Source organism: Mixophyes fleayi, chromosome 6, assembly GCF_038048845.1.
Source record: "Mixophyes fleayi isolate aMixFle1 chromosome 6, aMixFle1.hap1, whole genome shotgun sequence".
Lineage (NCBI taxonomy): Eukaryota > Metazoa > Chordata > Amphibia > Anura > Limnodynastidae > Mixophyes > Mixophyes fleayi.
Window position 1 is genome coordinate 158,090,813 of NC_134407.1, and position 27,272 is coordinate 158,118,084.

A 27,272-nucleotide genomic window follows, 5' to 3' on the forward strand; every position below is an offset into this window, starting at 1 on the left:
ACAAAATGACAGCTAGAATCTGATTGGTTGCTATAGGCAACATCACCACTTTTTCAAACCCGCAGCTTGATACATTTACCCCTAGGTGTTTGAAACCCCCTTGACATCATAATTTGACAGGGGAGCAGTACAAATACCAAGTACTTCACTGTTACTTTCTTATAGAAACCATGTATAAACAGTGAGTTGAAAGATGCTACTATGATTAAACACACACACATTTGTTTTTCTCCAAATATATATTTGTAATATATTTATATTATATATATTTATATATTCTTCGTTAACTCATATAGGATATATACACATTGCATAATAAATAATATTTATAAAAATGATTCTGAATATAAAATTCTGACAATTGAATCGATCTCATTGAAAGCTTTGGACAAAATATAGGATGCGCCACTGAACGACAGCAACAAAGTTGAAACGGAGCCCCAGACATAGCCTCTTCTTAGTGTATGACGTCATATTTCAGATCTGTTGTGTACCCTGGTAAGTCCTCTCAACTGTCGCATGATGACATCACACAGGCCTTATTTCCAAAGAAAAAAAATTGCATGGGAATCTCTCCCAAGTGTAAGTCGGAATTTTCCAAGTCAGATAATCTAAGACTTAACTGTCACAATCACAAGTCCCGAATGAACTGCCCAAGAAGTATGGTAACTCAGTTTATGGATAGTGTCAGCTCGTCTGTACGCTTGGTCACAATGGTAGATGCTTTGATATGGCCGTGTTGGTTTACAAAACGTGTGTCTGCGGATATCAGAGAAAATTGATTAATAAACAAATTAAGAGTGATAACCTATTTACACAAGTAATTTGTAAATTTAGGCTGCAAGCCTATTCATTCAGTAGGAACATAAGGTGCCTCAGTAATGTATTGGTTGCTAGTGAATTGATAAGCAGCTTTCTGATGAATAATGGCTGTCTCCACTTTAAAGGTGCACTTTAAGTCAAAGGCAGAGTCTAAGAAATCCTGACAAAGGGGACAGGATCCCTGAAAAGTATGGGACATAATTCACTGACCTTTGAAGTTTATCAGTTGACATAAATAACATTCATTCACACCTATTTACTTTTTTGGGGGATTTTAAAACAAATGCATTAACAATAAGACGAATGTCAATTGCATTCTAAAATTCAAAAGCAGTGTTTAAAGTTTTAAAACACAGCACATCAGATTTGTCATGCATGCCAAAAATACTAAACATTGCATTGGTTAAAGTGCGTTGGAAGACATGTAAAAAAACTCTTACCTAAAGCAAAGTAAATCCAGCAAGTAAAGGAAACCATTTTCATGTTAAATTCTCCCATTATTGCGAACTATGCAGGCACGTGCCATCTCTTTTTCTACCTACTAAAACTTGTCCTCATGAGGTGTCTTAATAGTTTCAGACATGCCTGAAGCCTTTACTAACACACATAGGAGTCTATTAAGATTCTCTCGAAGACTAGAAATTTTATTGATGTTTACCACATCAATTGAAAGAGGTATATTTACGAAATTGCGGGTTTGAAAAAGTGGTTGTTGCCAACAGCAACCAATCAGATTCTAGCTGTCAGTTTGTAGAGTGTGCTAAATAACTGATAACTAGAATCTGATTGGTTGCTATAGGCAACATCTCCACTTTTTTCAAAACTGCATTTTAGTAAACACACCCCTTAATCTTGCAATTTATTAAAAGAAAATCCCAGTAGAGTCTTACCGCTGGCCAAGCCTGTCCTGATATTCTGTGCGCATGCTTGAGCCGGCATGACAGCTCAGGCATGCGAACTGGAAGCCTGGACTTGGGCTACCAGTTCCAGACTCTATTTAAAAAAAATTTTTTTAAAGTTTAAAAAGCCAGGGGATAGTCTTGTGGGCTGGGGGCTTTGGTAAATAGGGAGAAGTCCTACATTATTTGAAAAAAATCCCTTTTTGCAGGATCTAGGCCTTATATTCTTTTAACAAATAGATCTCATAGTCGAAGCGGGCTTAGCGACATGAGGGGCGAGGCACCATACTCATTCTTCCCATAGTGGCCTAGTTACACAGTGCACAGATTTCCTGGATACTACTCTCTTAATTGAAATGGTCACAAATGCCTCTCATTTTATGTAATGGATAGAGTGTGATTGCTATATGATCACATAACTCAGTGACTCCCAATACCTTTATAATGTACAGCCCAGTACAATTTACCATCTATATAATTGTATCTTGCTGTTAGCTATTCTGGACCAGGCTTCATATTTTGTATGAAATAGTATTTTTTATTTTTTTTGTAAAAACACCTATGCATCCATAGTTTTGGTATAATTGGCAAAGAAAGCACATTTTGGGACATATATTTTTATAATAGTTTGTATGTGATTTGTGTTTAGGAAGCAAATTCTTTTCCTCTCTAGCTGTTTTCTCATGTCCTGATGTTGGTTCTGTTTTTGTCTATGGATGATTTATTCGGATGCTTCATTAGGATAAAAAAAGATGCACAAAAAACAATGTCATACAATGTATTTACATTAGTAGTACTTTGATAACAACTTGGGCCTAATGGTGGCCACACATGGGGTGACCCTGTGGCTCCAGAAACTTTGTGTCCAACTGGCTACACATGTAGGTGACTTCCAGCTTCCGTGGGGCCGGGTCACAAGATGACCGTAGACACAGACTGGTAGCGTTCACATACCAACTGCATTTACTATGATGGCTGCTAATAAACCAATCACTATCAAGTGGATGATTATTGGGCAGCTTTTATCCCCATACACTGTGATATGACATTGTGTCTGTCCAGCTTTGAGTACCTTAGCCATCCATTCTGTCAGGAAGGCTACGGTACTCAGAGCCCTATTCCGGCAGCTGGAATAGATGGTTAATGTAGTCAGAGGCCATTCCGGCAGGCAGAATGGATATATATGACACACCATTCCGGCAGGCAGAATGGATATATATGACACACACTGCTAGACATAGGAGATATTTATAACTTATGTTATCTGCACTGTGTGTAGTGTTTATATCTGTGTACCAGAACAGAATGCACTATACAGGAAGAGAAAACTCAAGGTGAGATTGATTTAAGATGTGTGTATTACAAGGAATAATACACAGTCTCTATTGCAAAGTATAAAATACAGCCAGCCTTTTTAAGGTTATATGACTGACTACCCAATGACTCTAATATCCTTATAAATTAATTTATGGCAGGGGCACGTTATCTCATAATCTAAGCAGCACAATGTTTTCCCTTATAATACTAACACTGCATTTTTAAACACTTAAAAGTAAAATGTGTTTGGATGGATAAAGGTATTAAAAATATAACTAGTGAAAGAGGGATAAAATGATGAGGTGAAGAAGCAGGAACTGTGGGAAATGTACTTTATATAATTTGCAGATGATTTTGCCAAATATAAAAAATCTTGCCTTATTCGGTCCTGAACGTATTCTGTAACCGATACTGATACTTTAAGAGCAGAGTGCACTGTGGGATTGAAGGGGACTGGAAATAAGGAAGAGGATGGATATAGTTGTCAAGAGCTGCTATGTTGCTATTTGTAGTCTTTCAAACATAACTACATGCTACAGTTAATGACCACGTTAATCAGCGAAGGCAAAACATACCTAGATAGCAGGAGCTTTAAGCAGCGGAGTAGAGAAGTAACATGCAGAACAACCTTATAAATAGTGAGTTTTGACATCCCATATGTAATTTGCATAAACATTTATAGGTATATTATTACCTAATACATATAATAAGAGTATAGTATGGGCACAGTAGAAAAGATTCTTTCCCTAAGGTAGTTGCTGACGGTACAGGAATAATTGACTTCTAGTGCAAATACCAGAATGAGATTATGGAAAAAGTCCTTCTAGTGGTGATATTAAATAAACTGGCCTAACACTGCTCCTAACAAATGCTTTTATATTAATTTATGTCTTATGGTACCTGTGTCACTTGCAGGTGTGGACATCATAGATTCGCACACACTCCTGGCAGCTCACATAGCAGCACCAGTGGAAAATGCAGTGACATTTCTCCTTGCGTTTCTCTGTTCGGGTGTTGTGGCCTCTTCCGCAGCAGAGCAGATCACAGCCATCTATCCCATGAGAAGTCACATTGCAGGTGCGACCCCGAGTTCCAAAAGAGCCAGTTTCTGGATTGGGTTCACAGAAGTTGGGGGAGTTCTCGTAGTACACCAGGTCCCGCTCAGTGGGAGGTTTGAAAAGTGAATATTTGGCCCTGAGGGTCTCCACCCAACCTCTAGACTCTCGATGTTTCTCCACTGACATCTCGGAGGCACTGTCATACTTGTCCTTTAGATGGTCACCAATGGCTCGGAAGTCAGGTTGAGACCACCAGCAAGTCTTCACCTCACAGCTTCCAGACAGACCATGACACTTACATTTCAGGTGCATGTGATCCAGGATGGTCTAAAAAGAAAAGTGTATTTACTTATTGTAGGCAAAATGTGATTAGTTTAGTGGTGGTCCTTATTGATAGATACAATGTTTACCAGAAAAATCTTGTCTTACTTTATAGCAACCCTAAACCTGTATGTTTCATCTAGTAATAGAGGGGACAGATCCTTGGGAGTCAGGAAGCTATGACACCTTTAATTGGCACCTACATTTTTGGTGTAATTTGTTCAGTTTTCAATGGTCACACCTCTTTCTTGGCTCTTTATAAGGGTTAGCTGGTCATAGATTTTTGATTCCCAAACTCTATGTGATACATATTACCACACTTTATACTTCATTGTCCTACAAACCTGTGTGTTCCCAGCTGTCCATTGATTTCTGTGTAATTGTATTACATTTGTTACTGAATTACACTTTTTGATCTTCTGTGCTTCAATGTTTTAGCTTATGTGTTTATATGTTGTATCACTTGATCAGTTTTGAGTTCGTCATGTTTTATTATTGTATTAGCTTCTCTGTCATTGTATAGTTGTGCAGCTCCCTCTCATAGATCTGTTTCTTACACCATTCCCACTTTGTTTGCTCACCGCCCTTCCTGCCTCGTTGTTGTGCCTATTCATGGCTGATCTGGCATCTGGCCGATTCTCTCTGGCATCTGCAAATTCTCTGGACACCAGCACCCCAAAGTCTGCGTCTTCACTGCAGCCTCCCCACTTCCAGCCCTCTCCTGATGAGCCTTTGTGGTGGGAGTCACAACCACAGATGGTGGAGCTGCCTTCTGCACAGGAGCGGGTCACAGCAAAGGCCACTCCGGCTGAAGCAATGGCATGAACAAAGGCTGACTCCCGTGTGGCTGGAGGGAACAAAGAATAGTAGTGACACACACATATCCATAGTGATACACATTCACAGTCCCAAATATATTTTCTTATGTATGGTCAGTAATATATTGTGAAACAGCAGGAAAGAGTCATTACATTGTGATAACCTATTACATTGTATAAATGCTTGGCCACAATAAAGATGATCACATACAGTTCACTAGTGAAATGATTACACCTCTCAGTAAGATTTTTGCAAGGCAATATCCAAAGTTAGATGCGCAAAAACAATGTACAGCCCACTGTGATCTGTTAGATTGCAAGCTTCTGGGATAAGAAGAGATGAGCAGGATAGCACACTGCAGATCTGTGCATGATGTAGAGAAGGGATTAAGCCCCTTATTAAAAAGTTCTCCCTCCTCTTCCCAGTCCGGCCAGTTACCTGCTGAGACACTCAATCCCCTTTTGTGTGCTGGTGTCACAGTGTATTAGAGATATAATGATGGACGTCTCTGGGACCCGTGTGTGACCAGACTGCCATTTCCCTGCTGGTTCATAGCAACAAGCAACTGTGTGCAGACTGTGCACTGTGTCCCCTGCTTGTGGAGACCCCTCTCTGTCTGGGGGGAGAGCAGTGAAAGGGCGTGTGAATAGTCCTGGGGTCCTGCTGGGCCCAGAGCCCCTCTCAGCCTCACAGTGGGGAGGAGGCTTAAACTCCTTTCATCCTACACTAAGCTCATTTCACTCATTCACTCAATGTTACTGAGCCGGGAGCCTCTGTGAGAGGAAAGCCTGCAGAGTCTGTCATCTCTGGGAACCTGCTCATCGCTGCCTACTTCCCTGTGACTGCTCTCCGTATGCCGTTCTCTCTCTGGAGATAGATCACATACATAAATAGAGCAGAAAGACACCGAGGTGGAAAAATATGGTATCGGTATCCTCCATATATTATTATGGTAAAAATAGGATACAATGCAGAAGCAGGCAACAGACAAAACATAAGATCATTTATTATGTGAAAGGCTGGTCCTACAATCTACCTAGGGACAACAGAGACAAATAGCGGGGAGCCTATGAGGTGTAGTGCTAAGAAGGAAGGAGAGAATGCCATTAGATGCAGGTGTAAAACAAACATGAAGTACTTATAGTATTTATAGCATTGATTAAAGAAAGCTAGTTTTATTTTTTTTAAAAAATCATCACATTTTTACTCTTAAAAAGCACTAATGTGTATACATATAGGGCCTGAGTCATTAAAGAAAGCAAAGCAAAAAAAAAGGAGTAACTTTGCACCTTGGCAAAACCATGTTGCATTGGAGGGGGAGGTAAATGTAAAATGTGGGGACACATTTATAGTTGGGCTAGGGCATGTTCTAGATCACATTTAAATTTCAGTGTAAAAATAAAGCTATCAAGTATCTGTGTGCTACATGGAAAACCAGCCAGTATTTTACTTATGTGCAAAATAATAAAATAATATGCATCCATAGCATTGTAACATGGTTTGTCCAGGAAAAACTTACTCCTTTTTTTGCCTTACTTTCCTTAATGAATCAGGCCCAGAATATGTAAAGTCTTTGCTTTCATAAAGCAATGGATTAAAATCTTGTTGATAATTTCTCTAATTATGGTTTCACATGTTTGTTTAGTGCATCATGTTTTTCCCCATTGATTCTTCAAAAAAACATTAACCATAACTCTATATTTTAAGTAGTGGTATTGCAAAAGTGAGTTATAGTGCACATGATCCCTACACACCATGGAGGCAGCCATTTAGTGACCTTAATATATGTAAACAAAAACATCCTAACCTTTTCTTGGGACATTACTTAACAATCATCATCATTTATATAGCGCCAACATATTCCGTAGTGCTTTACAATTGGGGACAAACACAGTAAACTAATAAACAAACTGGGTAAAACAGACAAAGAGGTGAGAAGGCCCTGCTCGCAGGCTTACAGTCTATTAACAATGAAGCACTGTGTGTAGTTTACAGGTACACATTAAATATTGGAAAAATCACATTTCAGGTGTAAAAACAAACAAGCAACTGTTCTTATTAACCTTTCATAAATTGCAAATGCTGCCCATTATGTTACATATTATGTTCATGTTTACTTTAGACATGTTTATGTTTTAGTTCCACTTTATGTTCCCCTCATGTACTACTTTGGGTCCTTTTTTCTAGGTATTGTTACTGTATACAATTTTATACAATGAATCTTCTGCCATTACTCCACCATGAATCTAGAAATTCTCACTGCTATTACATTACCGTGGCACTAGGAATCCTCACTGCTATTACGTTACCGTGGCACTAGGAATCCTCACTGCTATTGCGCTTCCATGGCACTAGGAATCCTCACTGCTATTACTCTACTGTAACACTAGGAATCCTCACTGCTATTACTCTATCGTGGCACTAGGAATCCTCACTGCTATTACTCTACCGTGGGACTTGGAATCCTCACTGCTATTACTCTACTGTAACACTAGGAATCCTCACTGCTATTACTCTACCGTGGCACTAGGAATCCTCACTGCTATTACTCTACCGTGGGACTTGGAATCCTCACTGCTATTACTCTACTGTAACACTAGGAATCCTCACTGCTATTACTCAACCGTGGCACTAGGAATCCTCACTGCTATTACTCTACCGTGGGACTTGGAATCCTCACTGCTATTACTCTACCGTGGCACTAGGAATCCTCACTGCTATTACTCTACCGTGGCACTAGGAATCCTCACTGCTATTACGCTACTGTTGCACTAGGAATCCTCACTGCTATTACTCTACCGTGGCACTAGGAATCCTCATTGCTATTACTCTACTGTGGCACTTGGAATCCTCACTGCTATTACTCTACTGTGGCACTAGGAATCCTCACTGCTATTACTCTACCGTGGCACAAGGAGTTTTCACTGCTATTACTCTACCATGGCACTAGGAATCCTCACTGCTATTACGCTACTGTTGCACTAGGAGTCCTCGCAGCTACTACGTTACCGTGGCTCAAGGAGTCCTCACGATCGCCCCCCCCTAGCAGGGGCTTGCTGCTGACGGCTGCACACTGTGCAGGTCCGTTCAGCATTGACAGTGTGCTGCCCGGCTGCTCTGATTGTGTTTTAAACTCATAAGAGCTTACATCCTAAGGGAGGGTGGAACAAAAACAGGCACGAAAGGGAGCCAGGGAGGCAGGGGGAGAGAAGAGAGGGGCCAGGGGACAGAGGGAGAACGAGAAGAGTGAATGAGGAGTTAGGTGGATGGTTGGTAGGCTTTAAGGAAGAAGTGGGTTTTAAGTGCCCGTTTGAAGGAGCACAGGTTGGGGGAGAGACGGATCATCTACTATACTAGATTATTTCACACCAATATTATATTGTGAGTCTAGATAATCTGTTATCACTAGTAGGCTATATTGTAGTTCTTATTGTTCCACTACAATTAATATATTTACTGTTACTGCCTATAGTATACATCTATCATATCACACAGAATAGTACCTTTGTCCAGCACTGGTCCAAATATGGCAAGGCTGTCATGAATAGTGGTACAATTCCACCTCCTGCCCCTGAACTGATGTTGGCATTCTTGGATCCCCAGTTTCACCCCTTCTGCCACACTCGGCATGATTTCGATGTAATTTCGGCAGAATCGCATTTGTTTAGGCACCAGTCCTGGTATGGATCCACACAGAATGGGCTGTGAACCAAGAGAACTGTACTGCTGCCCCAGTGCCAAGGACCTGTAGATGAGAGAGCAAAAGAAAATTCCCTTTATCCCCCTCTAAACAACACCCAAGATATAAGAGTTCAGTTTTTCCATTTTTTTAATCTGCAGATATATTGAATAAACCTTTTACTCAACATCACCTCTCATGTTAAGTCACTATTAGGCACTTTATCCCACATGAATGATAAAGGGCTCACCGTGTATGTTTCGTAAACCTTACATCAACCTTATAATTCTACAACCTTTGCATGCAAATAAAGACACGGAGACTTGAATAAGTTATTAAAAATTGCCAGAACTTTTATTATGATTTTAATTTTAACTAGACCTATGGTGGCGGAGAAAGGGCACTGCGAAACAACTCTCAAGCTGACAAACACTATCACGAGTGGACTGGCGCAAACCGCCGTACGTCCACCACCACGGGGAACAAATCCCAACATAACTTTTGCGCTGAGTTGGCGTCAGAGTGACTGCCCCTTTTAAAATTCACTCTGCCCTCCCTCACCGAGTCGAACAGGGACCCTCCTCACCGAAGGGCCAAAAAGGGAGTTACTGGTGCCTCAACGGGGGGCAGTGACCTACGACAACTACCAATGCGCCCACAAATCAGCCGCTGAACGCAGTGCCTTCCTACCGCAACATAACCGGACATACCCTACCAAAGGAGTGGGTGAGTGGGATCTCGTGCTGTGGAATGAACCAGAACAGGAAGTGCAGCCTCCTATATCAATCAAGGTCCCTCCCACTGGATTACACATTGGTCGGGCCAACCCATGTTAACACCTTCAGGTCAGTGTTCAGCTTACTACAAACCCTGTCGCCCTTTAAGTGCATTCGTCCTATTCAGCCTCATTTGTCATTAATGCTAGAGGTTCTGAACTGTTTTCAGCTCTAATCCAAAATGACTATTTCCTTTCCACTTGGTAATCCACTTGGTAAACCACTACACAACAACAGAAAACTAAACTGCACCACAAAAATAAAGAAATCATATTACCTTCTGAACAAATGAGACAAATTAGAAAAAGTATCATTGTGCCTGTCTTAGATTGTGCACATAGTTTACACCCTATGTGTAAAATTACTTCGGTTTCGTATTCAGAAAGACATGCAGGAACCTATCACCTACACAAAGGGGAGACAGTCATTTTGTGGGCTATCAATTCACCTGAACCTTATGAATATGTTAGGCAGTGCCTGAATGATGTCACTAGTTTTTCAAAAACTGGTTCAGCTTACAAAATGGCTCTTTTCACTGTGTGTAAGTGACAGGTCCATATAAAAGTGAATGTGAGCTACCATATTTCAATGGAGCAGTTCACCGAGTCATTATCATGAAAAGTGGCCAACTGTAGCCAAAGAAAAACAATGTGCCACATGGCTCCTCATACATTAATGGGAACATTTTGGTAACATTTGCCATAGTTCAAAAGCAGTCACTAAAAATTGACTTGCACATGCCAGAAAATGATGTAACATATTATAATGGTTCAGCTCTAACAGAAAATAATGCGAAACAGATAAATAATGAATGTTGTGTAAGCCATAGTATGACAGAATATGTATTAGAAGAGGTTATTTTGTGGTATATTATTATATTATTACAAGTCTATGACTATGTTTTATTGTCAGATACTTAATTCTCAGCTAATTATTTATCAACTTTTTCCATATTTTTTAGTGATATTGTATTACCATTTCTAGATGACATTTTATAGAAATTAATGCCTTGACTTCTGTTAAGCAATTGTTCTGCTATTTTCTCGTGTAGTATACAGTATTACTGCATATCTGTTTTTGCAAACCTTCTGTGGCCTTTGGCACACGTTATGCACCACACTAATGTATCCCTTCCCCACTGTGGTCTGCTGTGATGGGGGGAAAAAAAGTTGTTAGGTGTGTCAAAGTGATGTGACATAGAGAAGCTCCACCCTCTTTAGCAAATATTTAAAAATGCTTAAGTATGTACACATGGTTATTTTATGTGTATTATTTATGTCTAATAGTAGGTTTACCTGCTCTTTGTTTCTACTATTGCTTTTAACCATTTGACCATTGGAGACCACTTTTCTGTGCTGTCTAAAGTTGATACTCCCTTCACCTTTGCATAGCGAGCAATATTGCACCTTCCACTCTTATTTAAAAATGCAAATATGCTGAGAAATTAGGTTATTTAGGTGCACAGTAAATTTAAATACCTGTGTTGAAAAAAACAAAACAATGTAAAAATATAGGCAGCACGGTGGCTAAGTGGTTAGCACTTCTGCCTCCGCTGTGAGGAGTTTGTATGCTCTCCCCGTTTTTGCGTGGGTTTCCTCAGGGTGCTCCGGTTTCCTCCCACACTCCAAAAACATACTAGTAGGTTAATTGGCTGCTATCTAAATTGACCCTAGTCTGTGTCTGTCTGTGTGTGTGTATGTTAGGGAATTTAGACTGTAAGCTCCAATGGGCCAGGGACTGATGTGAGTGAGTTCTCTGTAAAGCGCTCCGGAATCAGTGGCGCAATATAAATAAATGGTGATGATGATGATGATGATGACCTTTGTCACCTGACCTCCCCTCTTGAAACTCCCGGAGGGGAGAATTTAAAAGTCTGCAAGTATTCCTTAGACATCATATTTTCCTAGAATTTGGACTCCTGATGAATATGGGCCAGGGACTGATGTGAGCGAGTTCTCTGTACAGCGCTGCAGAATCACTACAGCGCTATATAAATAAATGATGATGCTGTGAACATAATAGATTATTTCACTTTAAATTTGAGAGGGGGGAGACTGTTACTACAATTAAAAAATATAATGAAACTAAGACAAGACCAAAGTCTCCACACATTAAATATATGCTCCAGTTTCAAATAATTCAAACACACTTTTTTCTTGTGTTTATGTCAGTTTTGAGTAGACACACCTTGATTTGCTGCATAAAGTTTGCCTGGTTTCTAATTTGCCATAATCAACATAGTGGGTATGATTATATAGGGAGCTGCATATAGTAAGGAGTATTTGGGGACATGTAAAGTTTTGCTTCGTATCACAGTATTGTGCACAACACTGAGTGAATGTGTGCCGTATTCAAAAAGTTGGATAAATAGGTATCTGAAAAAGTCAGTCTTATACATAAATGGAATGTGAGCAAAAAATGCTTACGTCAACAAGTAAATTAAAATATATTTTCATGAATGAATGTAAATATACTGTTCTTTCCATTGCAGCTTGTTTAAACATAATGAGCCTCATGAAGATTTGGATGCATCTACGTCCAAAATGTATACGTAAAATGTGTGCCATAAAATAAAAACGTGCTTTTACATGTTTATTCTTATATCTTATGATATGTGTAGCTCAGCATGGTGTGTTAAATACATTTGTATAAAGATGATTTTATAATTACCTAAGCACCAGGGCTCAAAGCCTCAGCTAGTTACTGTTAATGCAGTCAATGGGGTATTGAACCATGTGGGGTCTCCCTGCAACCAACACCAGGCTGTGACAGGCTGGGCTGGTCACACTGTAACAAGGAAACCTCAGTGTGGGGACCCCCTGTTATAGTGAGACCCCGCCTCAATCTTTTCCAAGGGCAGACTGGATTGGGTGGCATATACCCACGGGCTGGTCCCATAGTGGACTACCTTGGGCTATGTCACTAGGCCTCCTGAATTTTTTCCCTGTAAAACATACTTGCCTACTCTCCCAAAAATTCTGGGAGGCTCCCGAATTTCAGGGAGTCCTCCCGGACTCCCGGAAGAGTAGGCAAACATCACGGACCCTGTAAAATGCCAAAATTCACGATATTGAATAGAGGGAGGCTTAATTGCATCATTAAGCCCCCCTCGGTATTCAATACCTCGAATTTCTGCATTTAATGGTAGGGGCGGGGCTACAGTGACGTAATCATGTCATCACGGCCCCTCCTACCCTCTGTCACATGATCTGTACTCCAATCTCCCGGAGTACAGATTTACAAAGTAGGCAGGTATGCTTTAAAATGTTCCTAATAGGCTGCTGAGTCGAGTCTTCATCCCTGGTCTGTACATCACAGAGCTGAATTACCTAAAGGAAACATGGTATAAAAGGGTCCTGAAATGGGACAAAAAGCGCAAATGCAAAATATTATCTCTTAGTTATGTTTCCTGTGACATTGAAAGTCACACCCTGTGTATGCAAAGTCATCAATCTGTACAGAGCATTTCTGTCATTTACAAGAATGTGTACTCCAGACCTTCAGACTCCTGATTCCTTAGTGCAGGCCTGTCCAACCTGCGGCCAGGCGCGGGCTAGGATACTGCAGGCAGGGGGGCACACAGGCGGCCGCATCTCATTACACGGGACACGGCCGCATCCTGTGTCATGGGATGCGGCCTCCTGTGCGCTGACGCGGCCGCATCTGATGTCATCAGATACGGCCGCAGAAAAAAATGCGGAGAAATTGAATCGGGGGGCAGCCGGCCGATGCCCCCCGGCCCAGCCCGCCTCTGCCTGCGGTCCTCCAGATGTTGTGAAACTACAAGTCCCAGCATGCCCTTCCAGCCAACTATCAACTGGTTGTCTACCAGCAAAGCATGCTGGGACTTGTGAAACTACAACACCTGGAGGGCCGCAGGTTGGACAGGCCTGCCTTAGTGCCTAGAAAATACTTGTCAAGTCATATGGTTGTCTGCTAAGTAGGGCTTATCACACAGCAAGCTCTACTTATTGGGGGAAAATAAACGACAGTCAGCTGACTAAACAGGAAGTAACTTTATTGTCGTATATAAGGCTGTACTTCCAAATGAACTCCAGCCAGAGTTCACTAGAAAATCCAACCTTAGCACTGAGTAACCAATGGCAGTGTTTAAGTTACTTGCCCGTTAGTCTGTGTACCTAAGTACAACTTTGATATAACATGTCTCCTAATTCTCTAGATTTAGGCTGGACATTTTAAATTTTAGGGGACAGTCCCAACAGTCAAAACTTTTGTCCCATCTACATTGCTGTTAGGAGATGTGTTCCATTTGCCACGATGCCGTGTGCACCAGCCATTGATGTTTGTGGCAATGCAGGAGGGATGGGAAGGAATGGGAGAGTCCTAGTTGTTCAGAACTACCAGGCATGTCTCACGGGGGAACCCTTTTTGGGAGGTATGACGCCACTCCACTGCAGCAAGCACACACTGTTATTCAAGTTCAAATGTTGGGATATGGTATAGTGTAAAGCCAACAGTGAGCACTCAGTATAGGTGTATATGGATACATGAGGTGGCTGCTATGATGCTGTGTAACAGCAAATGGTGGAAATTGGGACTATAAAGGATAGTCTCTAAAGTGGAAAAATATGAAAATCTTCTTAAAAATATATTTGAGGGAGTTTCCATTTTACACCATATTCTATTAAAAAGTCTTTATTAAGGATGTAAAAATGTCACTTGTAGTCCTTAAAAAGTAGATGTTTTAAATTTGTTCTCCATTCTCATCAGACAATTTACAGTTGTAGAGTTTTAGTTTAGTCAAGAAAAACATGTAAAAAATGTTTATAAAACATTCAGTCTATAAATTCGATGTTTTATCGTGGGTATAATAAAACCACGCTTACTATTGGCAGATTAGCATATGTTGATATAATAATATAGAATATGGAGTAGAAAAGAAGGACAATCCTAAGGTCACATTTCCTTTGTTATAGAATAGTGCCCTATGTGCTGGACATTTAGCTGCATATGATGGACTATTTGATACTAGTATGCAAAATACTCACCACCATACCATACGTGTTTAAAAATGTAGTATTTACTTTGCACCATACAATCTGAAAAGTATCTGGACTGTTCACTCAGTGATGTACAATTGAAATATCACACTTGGCACTCAGGAATGTTTGCAGCCTGTCATCCTATAGACGTGTGCTCTACTGCCTTTTGAACTCAGTGGATCTGTGGATTTGAGTAGCACCGTGGTTAGAATTGCTGTCTTGCAGTATTCTGATAATGGTTTTGATTCTGACCAGGGCCCTATCTGTGTGGAGTTTGTATGTTCTCCCTCTGTGTAGGTTTCCTCGGAGTGTCCTGGTGTCCCTCTACAGTGTAGAAAAGCACTAAACATACGTGTAGATTATTTGGCTTTTGACAAAATGGACTCTAGTGTGGGGTAGAACATTTACACTGTAAGCTCCAATAGGGCAGGGACACACATTGTCTGTACAGCTCTGCAAAATATGATTTGAGCTATATAAACAATAATAATAATTTGCTCCCAAAAAATCATAAATCTACAAAATGTCTGGAACTGTTCATAGATTTCTTCACTTTACTCCCATGAAACTAGAAAAAGTTCCACTTTACTCTAACATAAAAGAGTTCCTGGCAAAGAGGAAGGCATGTGATCTGCAAGGAAATTAGCCAACCAGGTTGCTGCTGTATTCATCCTAACATCACTGCATAATACAGTGATTTGCTTCAAAATAATTGTTCTTCTGAGGCTATGGCTACCAATATGCAAAAAAATAATCATATGAAGAAAGGATTTTTAATCTGTAACTTAGGAGAAAATATGTCTCATAGATCTATATATATATATATATATATATATATATATATATATATATATATATATATATGATATAGATAGATAGATATATAGATATAGATAGATATAGATAAATACAGATATTAAAGATATAGATATTATTTATTTTTATATATATATATATATATATATATATATATATATATATATATATATATATAGTAACTAGATCAAAAATGCTATTCAGAAAACAAGATTTGTTGCATTGTTTATGTCGTGTTTTTGGTTGTAAACAGTTGTATACAACCCAAAAATTATGTTTTCAACATTTGTCGCTCTGTTGCTTTGTGGTCCACTAGGTTGCTTTATGATACAAAACTATGTAAGATTTGACAACCTTACCTTGAGAGCTGTGGAATATATTCACCACCAAACTTCTCAATATATATATATATGTGTGTGTGTATATATATATATATATATATATATATATATATATATATATATATATATATATATATATTATCAGTGCTTTACTATGTCGCTTCTTTGCGAGATGTGAATTTAATGATATATATTGAGTTGTCCATCTCTTCTCCTGCACTCCTCATATAGGAAGCGCTCCTTTAGTCACTGTACTCCCAGCATGCACCAGTTACATTCTCATACAGTGACACCTGGTAGAAGTGCACAGTAACTATAACAGGAGTGCAGGATTGTGGGTACTTGTGCCATGCAGCAAGAAGCTAAACTGGCATATGGGGCAGGAAGGCCCCAAATGGTCTACATTCCAAATGATTTCAAGTAGCTCTGCCTGGTTTTACGATCATCTAGATCAGGGGTGTCCAACCTTTTAGCTTCCCTGGGCCACATTGGAAGACGGCGAGTTGGTTTGGGCCGCACATAAGATACACTAACAATAACGATAGCTGATCATTCAAAAAAACCATAGAAAACATAGTTAACATATATATATATATATATATATATATGAGAAAAAAAGTGATTATATATATATATATATATATATATATATATATATAAAATCACATCACTTTTTCAAATCCCCCTATACTTACCTTTCAATCACCCTGTTCAAAAAATCCTCTCTAGTTATTATACTATAATCACTTTTTGTATTGTTTCGATGCAATATCAATAAAGTGCATTTAAGCCAGGCATTGTATATCAGGGTGCCCTGACCAGGCCTGCGGTACCTGGCATATACATCACTGTGACCCCAAATTGTGACCTGTTTTGCTAATTACACCACTATGTTAGTTAAGGGATAACAACTTATAATGGGCCAAAGAGAATAATATATAATGCCCCATTAGTATTACAAGTAGAAGTATGTAGCAGGGAGATACGGTCCATGATGCTCCAGGACCAGGTGACTTTTATTCACTGGTCAGCGTCCCTTGAAATAATAAAAAAAATCCCCCTTAACTTCCCTTTTAATCGGCTTGTTCTCCTGTCCTCTTCTCTTCTTTTCTCCAATTCTGTGCTGCTGATTGTTCTTCTCGCGCGGGTGACTCCTCTGTGCTGCGCTCCGCAATGGCTGTTGGGCGTGATGACATCACGCCCGACATTCACTGCGAGCACCGCACGGAGGAGGAGACAAGGGAGGGAGCCGGAGTACCAGCTGACGTGACCGCAAGGTAAGTATTTTCTTTTCGTTTTTTTGCAGGATTTTTTTTCCCATTAACAGTGCTGCCCCCTTGCCACAACCAAAACTCCTTCTGGGCCACATTTACAGGCGTGCTGGGCCGCAATATATATTGTCTAGATGCTGACAATATATAATAATTATAAGGTAATCTGGAAAACATGAATAAGTGGTGCAATGTTATAACTCTATCACCTGCAGCTCTTTCCAACTAGCTTTGCTTTACACAAATGCCCACCTAACAATGTATTCAGTCCCACTTTCCAATATGTTTTGTCTTCAAGACTTCTCCAAGCAACACTCAACCGTCTTATAATGATGTTCCAAAACCAACCATCTCTAGTATTGCAATAACTGCATACTTTAAGGATTAGTGTTTTCCTAACCCCTCTCCAAGACATTTTTAGGCCCAGACCGGACATGCACAAGTGAGCCTCCTCTCCTGTTCACGGGGAGACTTTATTACAAAGGGCTTAAGACCCCCATATTCACAGTGAATCCCACCCAGTCAGATATTCACCAAACAATAATACTCATCCTACAGCCTAATCCTCAAACAATTAAAGGGATTAGGATACCCCGGATATTACCGATTGGTAACCCATCCCACCTCATCCAGCTTGGTACCAGTGTAATCCTTCTCGGGTGGATAAGGTTCCGCATGGACCAGTGCAGTTCTATATCTAATATATTGGTGAGAAAAGCACATTACAGCTTTTTTTTTTTGTAATCTACATGGAAATCACTCATTAAAAGCAATGAGACCTTTACAATGAATATCTTAATCTCCTAGAGCTCAGTAGCAAAGCAGGAGTATATAAATAGTTCACTGAATAAGCTGAGTGCAATGTATATTTAATGTAATTCTTATATGTCAAACATATTATAAAATGTATCTTATTAGTGAAAATTATAAGGATACTACAAGTCACCAAGCAGTTGTGGGACTGAATAATGGCATCGAGGTCATAGGTCATGAAGGTTAAGGGTAACCTTTCTAAAACCTTATAAATACCTACAGTACAGGTTATGTTATGTATCACTACTGGATATATATAATAATTTGTCACCCTTATTATAACTCAATAAATGATACAACTATGTTGTGTTATGGGAAGTTATATCCAGGAGGTTAAGAAACCCAGAAAGAGAAAAGTACATCAGAGATAATATACATTCAGATACGATCACCAAGTTCCTTATATAGTCACTGTGATGAGCACTGCTAAACAAGTCAATCACCATCATCCTTGTTTTCTTATAAGGCACCACAAATGGCTGTGCAGGGGGAAAGACGGGGGTCATTTTAATTGAAATTGCATTTACAAAATTATGGTTTTACAGTCACTAATAAAGCCCTAAATCCCAAGTATTCCAAATAGAGGATCCCATATACAGTATGTATATAATATTATGTGTTTCACGTATAGCTGATACTATTTGTGTGTAATGAAATTTGGTGTACATACCTGTCAACTGCTACTCATTTGGTTCCAAATCCCACTGTAACACTGATCTTCCCTCTTTCCAGTCTATTCTATGGATTCCCAATAGTGTCTGTCCAGCTTCTGTCTATAAGTTCAATATAAGACCCAATATAATTGTATTCATCATGCTTATAAATGTGAATTAATATGAGTTAATGCTTGTGGTTTTTTTTTCTGTAATGTAAGTGTAACCATTATATCCTTCCTATATATTATTATTATCTTTAATTTATAAGGCATCACAAATATATCATATGGGAAGCGAATGTTATAGACATTGTCCCTATTTGCAGTGATTCATTCTACTTTTTATATCAATAATTTACAAGTCAGATTTACCGAAACATGCATTGCCCCAGTTACACCTTCAAAGATACCTTATCAATATATTTTGCAGACTGTGGGCCTGGTTCATTAAGGCACGTATTTGCCAAGTTTGAGCGTATCGTACGGAAAATCACTCTGCGCATGCCCAGAACTGGGAGATGCGTCCATGAACGCAGCTCCATCCTCGAACGCAAAGGACACTTACTTCAGCCTGTGATTTTGGGGAGTGAACGGGGCTGGAAAGGGGCGTTTTGCCATAGTCGGTTTACAGTAGGGGCGTACCACACTCAAGCACATGCAGCCATGTCCATATTAAGCTGTGAGCGTCTGAAAGTTATTTGTTTTTATCTTGCTGCAGCTACAGGGCTCATCTAAGTCCTGATCAGTAGTAATGACAGTCCCATATGTATGCTATAATGTGTTTGCAATCAGATGCAACTGTAAAAACATATTTTATGTTCAGTAGACATTAAAAACATTGTAATAAATGTTTTTCAAGAGTAAAAAAAATTAAAACAAACACTGTTTTTCTTTTTTCCTCTGTTTGATCACTTACGCCTCTATTTTTAACAGGTGCTAATATATCTATCTATACATCTATACATCTCTCTCTCTCTCTCTCTCTTTATATATATATATATATATATATATATATATATATATATATATATATATTATTGGACGTATCGTGCAGTGTTTTGTATAATAGAACACAATAGGCCGACACCCAAATTCAACAGTACACATATCTTGAGGTCCGTGCCTTGATGGATTTGGGGGTTCGCACAATCAAAATACATGCGTTTAATCCTAAATGCAGGTTGCGCTTCGTATGCCTGCCTTTATAAATCAGGATCTGTGCTAGTTAAATGTGCAAACATAACCTTGTACATGGTGTTGCCCTTCAGCGTAATGTGCTATATTGTACTTCTTGAGTCTTCCTATAAAACTGTATTGTATTTTACAAAATATTAATTTTTTTGAAGGCAATGTCAAAATTGGAGCAAAGCGAACGCTTGTGTATATAGAGGATCTATTTGCTTTCATTATTTGTGGAACTATCAGCACGGAAGCATGTATAATTGCCTGCAAGAACATGCGTTAAACGCTTAACATTAATGCCCATGTGTACAAGGCCTGACAGATATCACACCAAGTTCTACACAGGAGCCACGTTGCAGTTGGTTTACAGTAAACAGTGAAAGGGGTTAAAGTTCATTATTACTAAACTAACCATTTATTAAACCATGTACTAAAGATATTCCCTATTACAGCACTTAAAAATTACATTGTGTTATATATTATTTGTCACAAAATAATAATGCATTAACATATGCTGGCATATTAAATTGGTTTTTAAGAAGTGAAATCAATGTCTTTTTCTTATTATTTAAATTCATGCAATGGTAACAATTCATGATATCCAGAGTGGGCTTAGTGAAGATGCTAATATCTCTCCAATTCATTTAAAGTTCTTTCAGTTCATGCCCCCCAAAGGGTGCAAACACAGAGACAAATCTGCTCCCATCACAGTATTGTATTATCAGAACTACTTTTGAATATTTCCTGCTGTAATAACTAAAACCCCTCTAGTAAAATAAGACACAAGGAACAACACTTGTATAAGAGTAAGCAGAAAAAATAAAATTTCATCTTCGGCTTTTTCATTTAATCAGTTTTTCCCAGAATATCACTGATAGGACACATTGACACAATCACTCTGCATTTAAATCCTGCAGACAAGATGCTGATCAACTTCCTATGAGCAGGCATTAACTTTACTTACAGTTAGCTGTCTCACAGTGCTGGGGTCATGTTTACCTATAAAGGTTACTAACTATCCATATGGAGTTTGTAGGTTCTCCCGTATTTGTGTAGGTTCCTCCGGTTGTTCTGGATTCCTCCAACAGTCCAAATACCCACTGGTAGTTTAATTGGCTGCAGGCAACATGAACCTGTATGTATGTGTGTGTGTGTGGTTGGAAATTAGCACTATAGGCAGCGACTGATGTGAATAATTAAATATTCACTGTAAAGTGCTGCATAAAATGACACAAATAAATAATAATAATCATAATTAATAACAACTCAATAAATTGTCTGTGGCTCTCCAAACCCTCACCATTACAACACAAATGGATAGACAGCTGTAGACTATGTCCTCCCTCCACACAAGGAAATACAAACACAATCCCTGGCTAAACTGTGAATTACAGTGGGACAGAAAACAAAGAGGGAATAATGTCAATAAAAGAAATTGTGAATTGCGTGAAAACTGAACAAGATTCTAAAAATTAGAATTTGTTACGACTGCTTTTAAAGCACAGTGTTAGAGTAGGATTTGTTTTCCCGGATGGCTGGTTAGCATGCATTATGACATTTTGGGAATCGTGTGCATTTATGGGTGTTTAGGAATCACCATGCATTTAAAGGAGCGAGTAATAACATCCAATTGGCCTTTTTTTTTTTTTAAAGAAGAGCCAAACAGTACGTAAATGCACACCAAACAAAGGGTTACACTACCGAACAGGGGTTCTTAACCTTTTATTAATTGGACCCAGATTATGTCTGTTAATAACAAGCTTACAGTTTATTTAATGCTGTCTTGAAATCGTATTATTGAACACAGACTATTTATTAAATATAACCAATAGGAAAATATGATTAACAAATTAGTAATTCAGATTTGCAAAAAAATGATCATTGCAACAATTTTTTTGGGTATCAACCTATAGGTTATGATAAATGGCACAAATACACAATAAATATAGTATATAAATATTTGTTTGTTAATACAAATAAGCAATATTAAACAAGGGATACAATAAAGGCTGTTGACTGCGAAAAAATTTGAATACTAAGCATACTTATGACATGTCATTTACATGTCAAAATATATAGAATTGCCCATGTTTAAATCAAAAATTTACTTAAATTCTACAAACAGGCATAGTACCAGACCACAGTCTGTAAATCTTTCCAAATAGACATAGGTTTATGTAATATCAAGGAATTGTGTGCAATTGGCATTCTTCTATAAACTACGGCATTTAAGCGTGAGGAGAAGATTATAAAAAGTGCTGTTGGTTATGAAACTGAGCGAAAATAAGTGTAACACAGCTTTATCAGTGATATTACAGGGACTTTTTTTTTTAAATTATTTTAAAGCTGTAGCACAGATAAGGAACATCCAACTAAACTTATCTAATTGCATTCATAGTCATTGTATAAAATGTTTATTCAATTGGGTATACAGTTGATATATACACTCTAAAAACAAAATAGGTAAGCAAATTGAAGTAGACAATGATCTCTTACCACCAAATGGGGTAACCTGCCAGGACGGGGGCAGCAGAGAAGAACCAGAGAAATCGCAAGATATTGAGCCTGTCCATGGGGGGAGAGCAGTAGGTGTTGGGGGAGTCAGGAGACCTTGGTGGAAAAGTGAGGGGCATCCCATGAGAAGCTGGGTTTGTCCTTTTGCTGAATGCCTGTTTGGGGGACTGAAGGTGTTGGGCATTTTATACTCTGTCTGCTGACCATGACAGGGAGAGAAAAGCTAGATGTCATCAGACAACCAATCCCAGAGCAATGAGACAAGGTAAGATAATCCTCCCTACATGGAGCAGTCAATCAAACTGTCCCCTCCCAAAAGGACTCCTTTATCCAACCTCCTACTCATCAACTTTCCCTTCACTGTTCCCTTTTATTTTCTCTATATCTAATTCTCATATCTCCATAGCTTTTGCAAACCTTCTGTTGATAGATGTTCTGCACTAGTCTCCGTGTCACAGACAGTGCTGCGATGCTCTGCACCAGTCATGTCACTCACAATTCTATGATGTTCTGAACTAGTCTCAGAAACACACAGGGCTGTATGGCTCACACACACACACACACACACACACACACACGATTCTGTTGCTATAATCTTTGTGTCTCACATGCTGACCTATGTTGCTCTGCAATAGTCTTTGTGTCACACATGCTGTCCTGTGATACTCTGCAACAGTCTTTGTATGCATGAGTCTCATTGTCACAGACCTGTTCTGCATTAGTGTCAGTATGAGGTGCAGCTCTGTGATATTCTGCTATCAGTGTCACACAGTATTGTCGTACTCTGCAATAGTGTGTGCAGTCTCATTGTCACAGACCTACATATCTGTGATATTCTACTATCAGTGTCACACACACAGCCCTGTGATGCTCTGCACTAGTGTCAGCATCGCGCACACACACACACAGCCCTGTGACGCTCTTCACTAGTGTCAGTGTCACGCACACACACACAGCCCTGTGATGCTCTTCACTAGTGTCAGTGTCACGCACACACAGCCCTGTGATGCTCTGCACTAGTGTCAGCATCTCGCACACACACAGCCCTGTGATGCTCTGCACTAGTGTCAGTGGCACGCACACACACATTGTCCTGTGATGCTCTGCACTAGTGTCAGTGTCAAGCACACACATTACCCTGTGATGCTCTGCAGTAGCGTCAGTGTCGCCCACACACACTGCCCTGTGATGTTCTGCACTAATTTCAGTGTCGCAGTTCTATAATGCCTGACCTAGTCTCAATGTTACACACAGTACTGTGATGGTCTGCACTAGTGTCAGTGTCGCACACACAGTACTGTGATGGTCTGCACTAGTGTCAGTGTTGCACACACAGCCCTGTGATGCTCTACAGTAGCGTCAGTGTTGTGCACACATATTGCCCTATGATGCTCTGCAGTAGCGTCAGTGTCGCGCACACACATTGCCCTGTGATTCTCTGCACTAGTGTCAGTGTCGCACACAGTTCTATAATGCCTGACCTAGTCTCAATGTTACACACAGTACTGTGATGGTCTGCACTAGTGTCAGTGTCGCACACACAGTACTGTGATGGTCTGCACTAGTGTTAGTGTCGCACACACAGCCCTGTGATGCTCTGCAGTAGCGTCAGTGTCGCGCACACACATTGCCCTGTGATTCTCTGCACTAGTGTCAGTGTCGCACACACAGTACTGTGATGGTCTGCACTAGTGTTAGTGTCGCACACACAGCCCTGTGATGCTCTGCAGTAGCGTCAGTGTTGTGCACACATATTGCCCTGTGATGCACTGCAGTAGCGTCAGTGTCGCGCACACACACTGCCCTGTGATTCTCTGCACTAGTGTCAGTGTCGCACACAGTTCTATAATGCCTGACCTAGTCTCAATGTAACACACAGTACTGTGATGGTCTGCACTAGTCCCAGAAACACACAGCTCTGTAAAGCTCTGCTCTAGTGTTAGTGTTACCAACAGAGCAGTGATTGTTATACAGTAATCTTTGTTTCGCATACGCTGACCTCTGATGCTCTTTAATTGTGACACTCTGAAATAGTCTGTGTGACACATGCTAACCTGTTATACGCTGAAATTATCTCTGCATGACACATGCTAACCTGTTATATGCTGCAAGTCTCTGCATGACACATGCTAACCTGTTATATGCTGCAAGTCTCTGCGTGACACATGCTAACCTGTTATACACTGCAATAGTCTCTGCGTGACACATTCTAGCCTGTTATATGCTGCAAGTCTCTGCGTGACACATGCTAACCTGTTATATGCTGCAAGTCTCTGTGTGACACATGCTAACCTGTTATACACTGCAATAGTCTCTGCGTGACACATGGTAACCTGTTGTACGCTGAAATAATCTCTGCGTGACACATGCTAACCTGTTATATGCTGCAAGTCTCTGCGTGACACATTCTAGCCTGTTATACACTGCAATAGTCTCTGCGTGACACATTCTAGCCTGTTATATGCTGCAAGTCTCTGCGTGACACATGCTAACCTGTTATATGCTGCAAGTCTCTGTGTGACACATGCTAACCTGTTATACACTGCAATAGTCTCTGCGTGACACATGGTAACCTGTTGTACGCTGAAATAATCTCTGCGTGACACATGCTAACCTGTTATATGCTGCAAGTCTCTGCGTGACACATTCTAGCCTGTTATACACTGCAATAGTCTCTGCGTGACACATTCTAGCCTGTTATATGCTGCAAGTCTCTGCATGACACATTCTAGCCTGTTATATGCTGCAAGTCTCTGCGTGACACATGCTAACCTGTTATATGCTGCAATAGTCTCTGCGTGACACATTCTAGCCTGTTATATGCTGCAAGTCTCTGCGTGACACATTCTAGCCTGTTATATGCTGCAATAGTCTCTGCGTGACACATTCTAGCCTGTTATATGCTGCAATAGTCTCTGCGTGACACATGCTAACCTGTGGTACTCTGAACGAGTCTGTGTCACACGCGATGACCTGGGATATTATACCATCCCATCTGAAGTGACTACTGCTGCCAATCATCATCATTGTCGTGTTGCACCTGCCCTCCAGCACCTGCAAGAGATTTGCCTCATTACAGGTGTACATGCGTCTGCTTACTGGTCTACCTCAGTCACAATTCCATGAACACACTCTTACTGTACTGTATTTGGCCAATGCTTACCCACCCTTTCCTCCCGTTTCACCTCTCCAAGCATAAGGAGTCGTAAGTGTAAGATGCGACCAAATCTGCTTACAGATGTAGGAGAAGGCAATTTTGTGCACATGCAGAGTATGGAAATGCTAATTTTATGAAAAAAAAAAAAGAGCAGGCATACTCTGCATGAGGCCCAGTATTGTCATACTCTACATTTTCTGTCTCAAAGACAAAGTCCTGTAATGCTCTGTACTAATTTCTAAGTGTAGGCCTAAATATTATGCTCAGACTAATGATTGCTCTGCCATAGCCTGTGTTACAAATATCCCTTAGATTGATTGGCACCAGTCCTAGTGTGGCAAGCAGCCCTGTTATGCTATGCACTAATCTCTGTACTACAAACAGCCCTCTGATGCTCTGCACCAGTCTGACGGGCCTAATAATTAACCGCCCCACCCACACACACCCACCGCCCCTCCTCTCCATGATTTTAGCTACAACTAATATTTTTATCTCTGCTTTTCACAATAACAAAAAATAACATTTCAGTGCAGTTTATTAGCATTATTGCACCGGGCCCTCTCCGACGGTAAGTGGGTGTTCTGGCGAGACATTTTTCCAGAGAGATAACTTTCGCCACTGCTTTACCACCGAGGAAGGGTGTTCAGAACCATGGACAGTGTTGGTGACTGACTGGTGGTGAACTGTTCCTCTGTCATTTATTTTTCTGCAATCTCGAGTGTGGAGCCGCCAGTGCTGGAGCTAGGGGGCCGGCTTTCAGCGTTGGTTCGTACTGTGATGCCACACAAGGTTGAAGTGCATTTCCAACCCGGCATTTCCATCTACAGTTGCAGACAGGTGGACTGAGCTTTGATCAGAACCGCCTGGGAGGTGGGTGTACGGAAAGGGCAGCATATAATGCTTGTGTACTAGCTGGCAGGCAGGCATATAAGTATTGGGGTAAAAGGGATATAAAGGAAAAACACGTTAAGTGAGATATATGAATATTGTCTTATCTAATGGCCATTCTAGCTTAAAATGCTACAGGGGACAATAGTATATGTCCAGAACTACCCCTGTGTAAGCACTAAAATCGGTGGCCTCACATATACATGACATGTCTTTGATTTTACATTTGCAATGTTAAAAAACAGCTCTATGTGGTATATGTGTGTATTTCACAGTACAATTGGGACTTTAATTAACTCTTTGCATATCTAGCTCACATAAAACGTTTATGCCCTTTACTCCATTACGGTGAAAGCAGGTATCTACCTTAACCCCCTTGCCATCAGTGACTGTAATTCATTATTCACCATTTACCCCTGGATATGAAAACACCAATAAACTGGTGCTCTGAGGAAGGAGGACCGGAGCTGACATCCTGCGGAGGAGGAAGAAGGTGTAGATGAATTGCCTTTTCTGTTTCTCGTCTGGCTGGGATCTCAAAAGCAGCATTGAATGGTTAGCGCAATTTTTTAAAAAGATAAAAATCCAAGCAGCGATAAGTTTACCTTTGTGCAGCTTGCTAAGCTAATACTTTTCCCCATCCCCATAGAGCTCTATAAGGATGGTGATACCGTCAAGAATAGGGTTAGTGTTAACCTTTTAATAAATTTGGTTAAGTAAAAATAATAAACCTTTCTCTGGTGAAACAGTCGTTTTCCTGAAACAACCCTGAGATGTTCTGCTCTAGACTCTATTTTCCGCAGCTCTCTGATGCTCTGCAGCAGGGCCGTAACTAGGGCTGTGCGACAGGGGTGACCGCCCAGGGCGCAACCCTGAAGGGGGGCACAATTTAGGAATATTTTAGGTTCATTTGGTTAAAATTGAGGGCTGGGGGGGGTGGC

The 27,272-nt window shown here is 40.1% G+C and overlaps 1 protein-coding gene and 1 long non-coding RNA gene across 2 annotated transcripts; one reads left to right on the top strand and one right to left on the bottom strand.

Annotated features, from left to right (window-relative positions):
• Positions 1 to 284: 284 nt before the first annotated feature.
• WNT3 (Wnt family member 3) lies at positions 285 to 25,722 on the bottom strand. Its single transcript, XM_075176888.1, has 5 exons — positions 22,269 to 25,722; positions 8,740 to 8,981; positions 4,999 to 5,264; positions 3,939 to 4,423; positions 285 to 759 (listed from the first exon to the last, which is right to left on the bottom strand). The coding sequence occupies exons 1-4, from the start codon at positions 22,403 to 22,405 to the stop codon at positions 3,944 to 3,946; spliced, it is 1,125 nt and encodes a 374-aa protein (XP_075032989.1). The 5' UTR covers positions 22,406 to 25,722; the 3' UTR covers positions 285 to 759; positions 3,939 to 3,943.
• Positions 4,042 to 5,450, top strand: LOC142094584 (uncharacterized). The gene is made up of 2 exons (XR_012677678.1): positions 4,042 to 4,115; positions 5,089 to 5,450. It is a non-coding gene; the product is annotated as an uncharacterized LOC142094584 (long non-coding RNA).
• Positions 25,723 to 27,272: the final 1,550 nt, after the last annotated feature.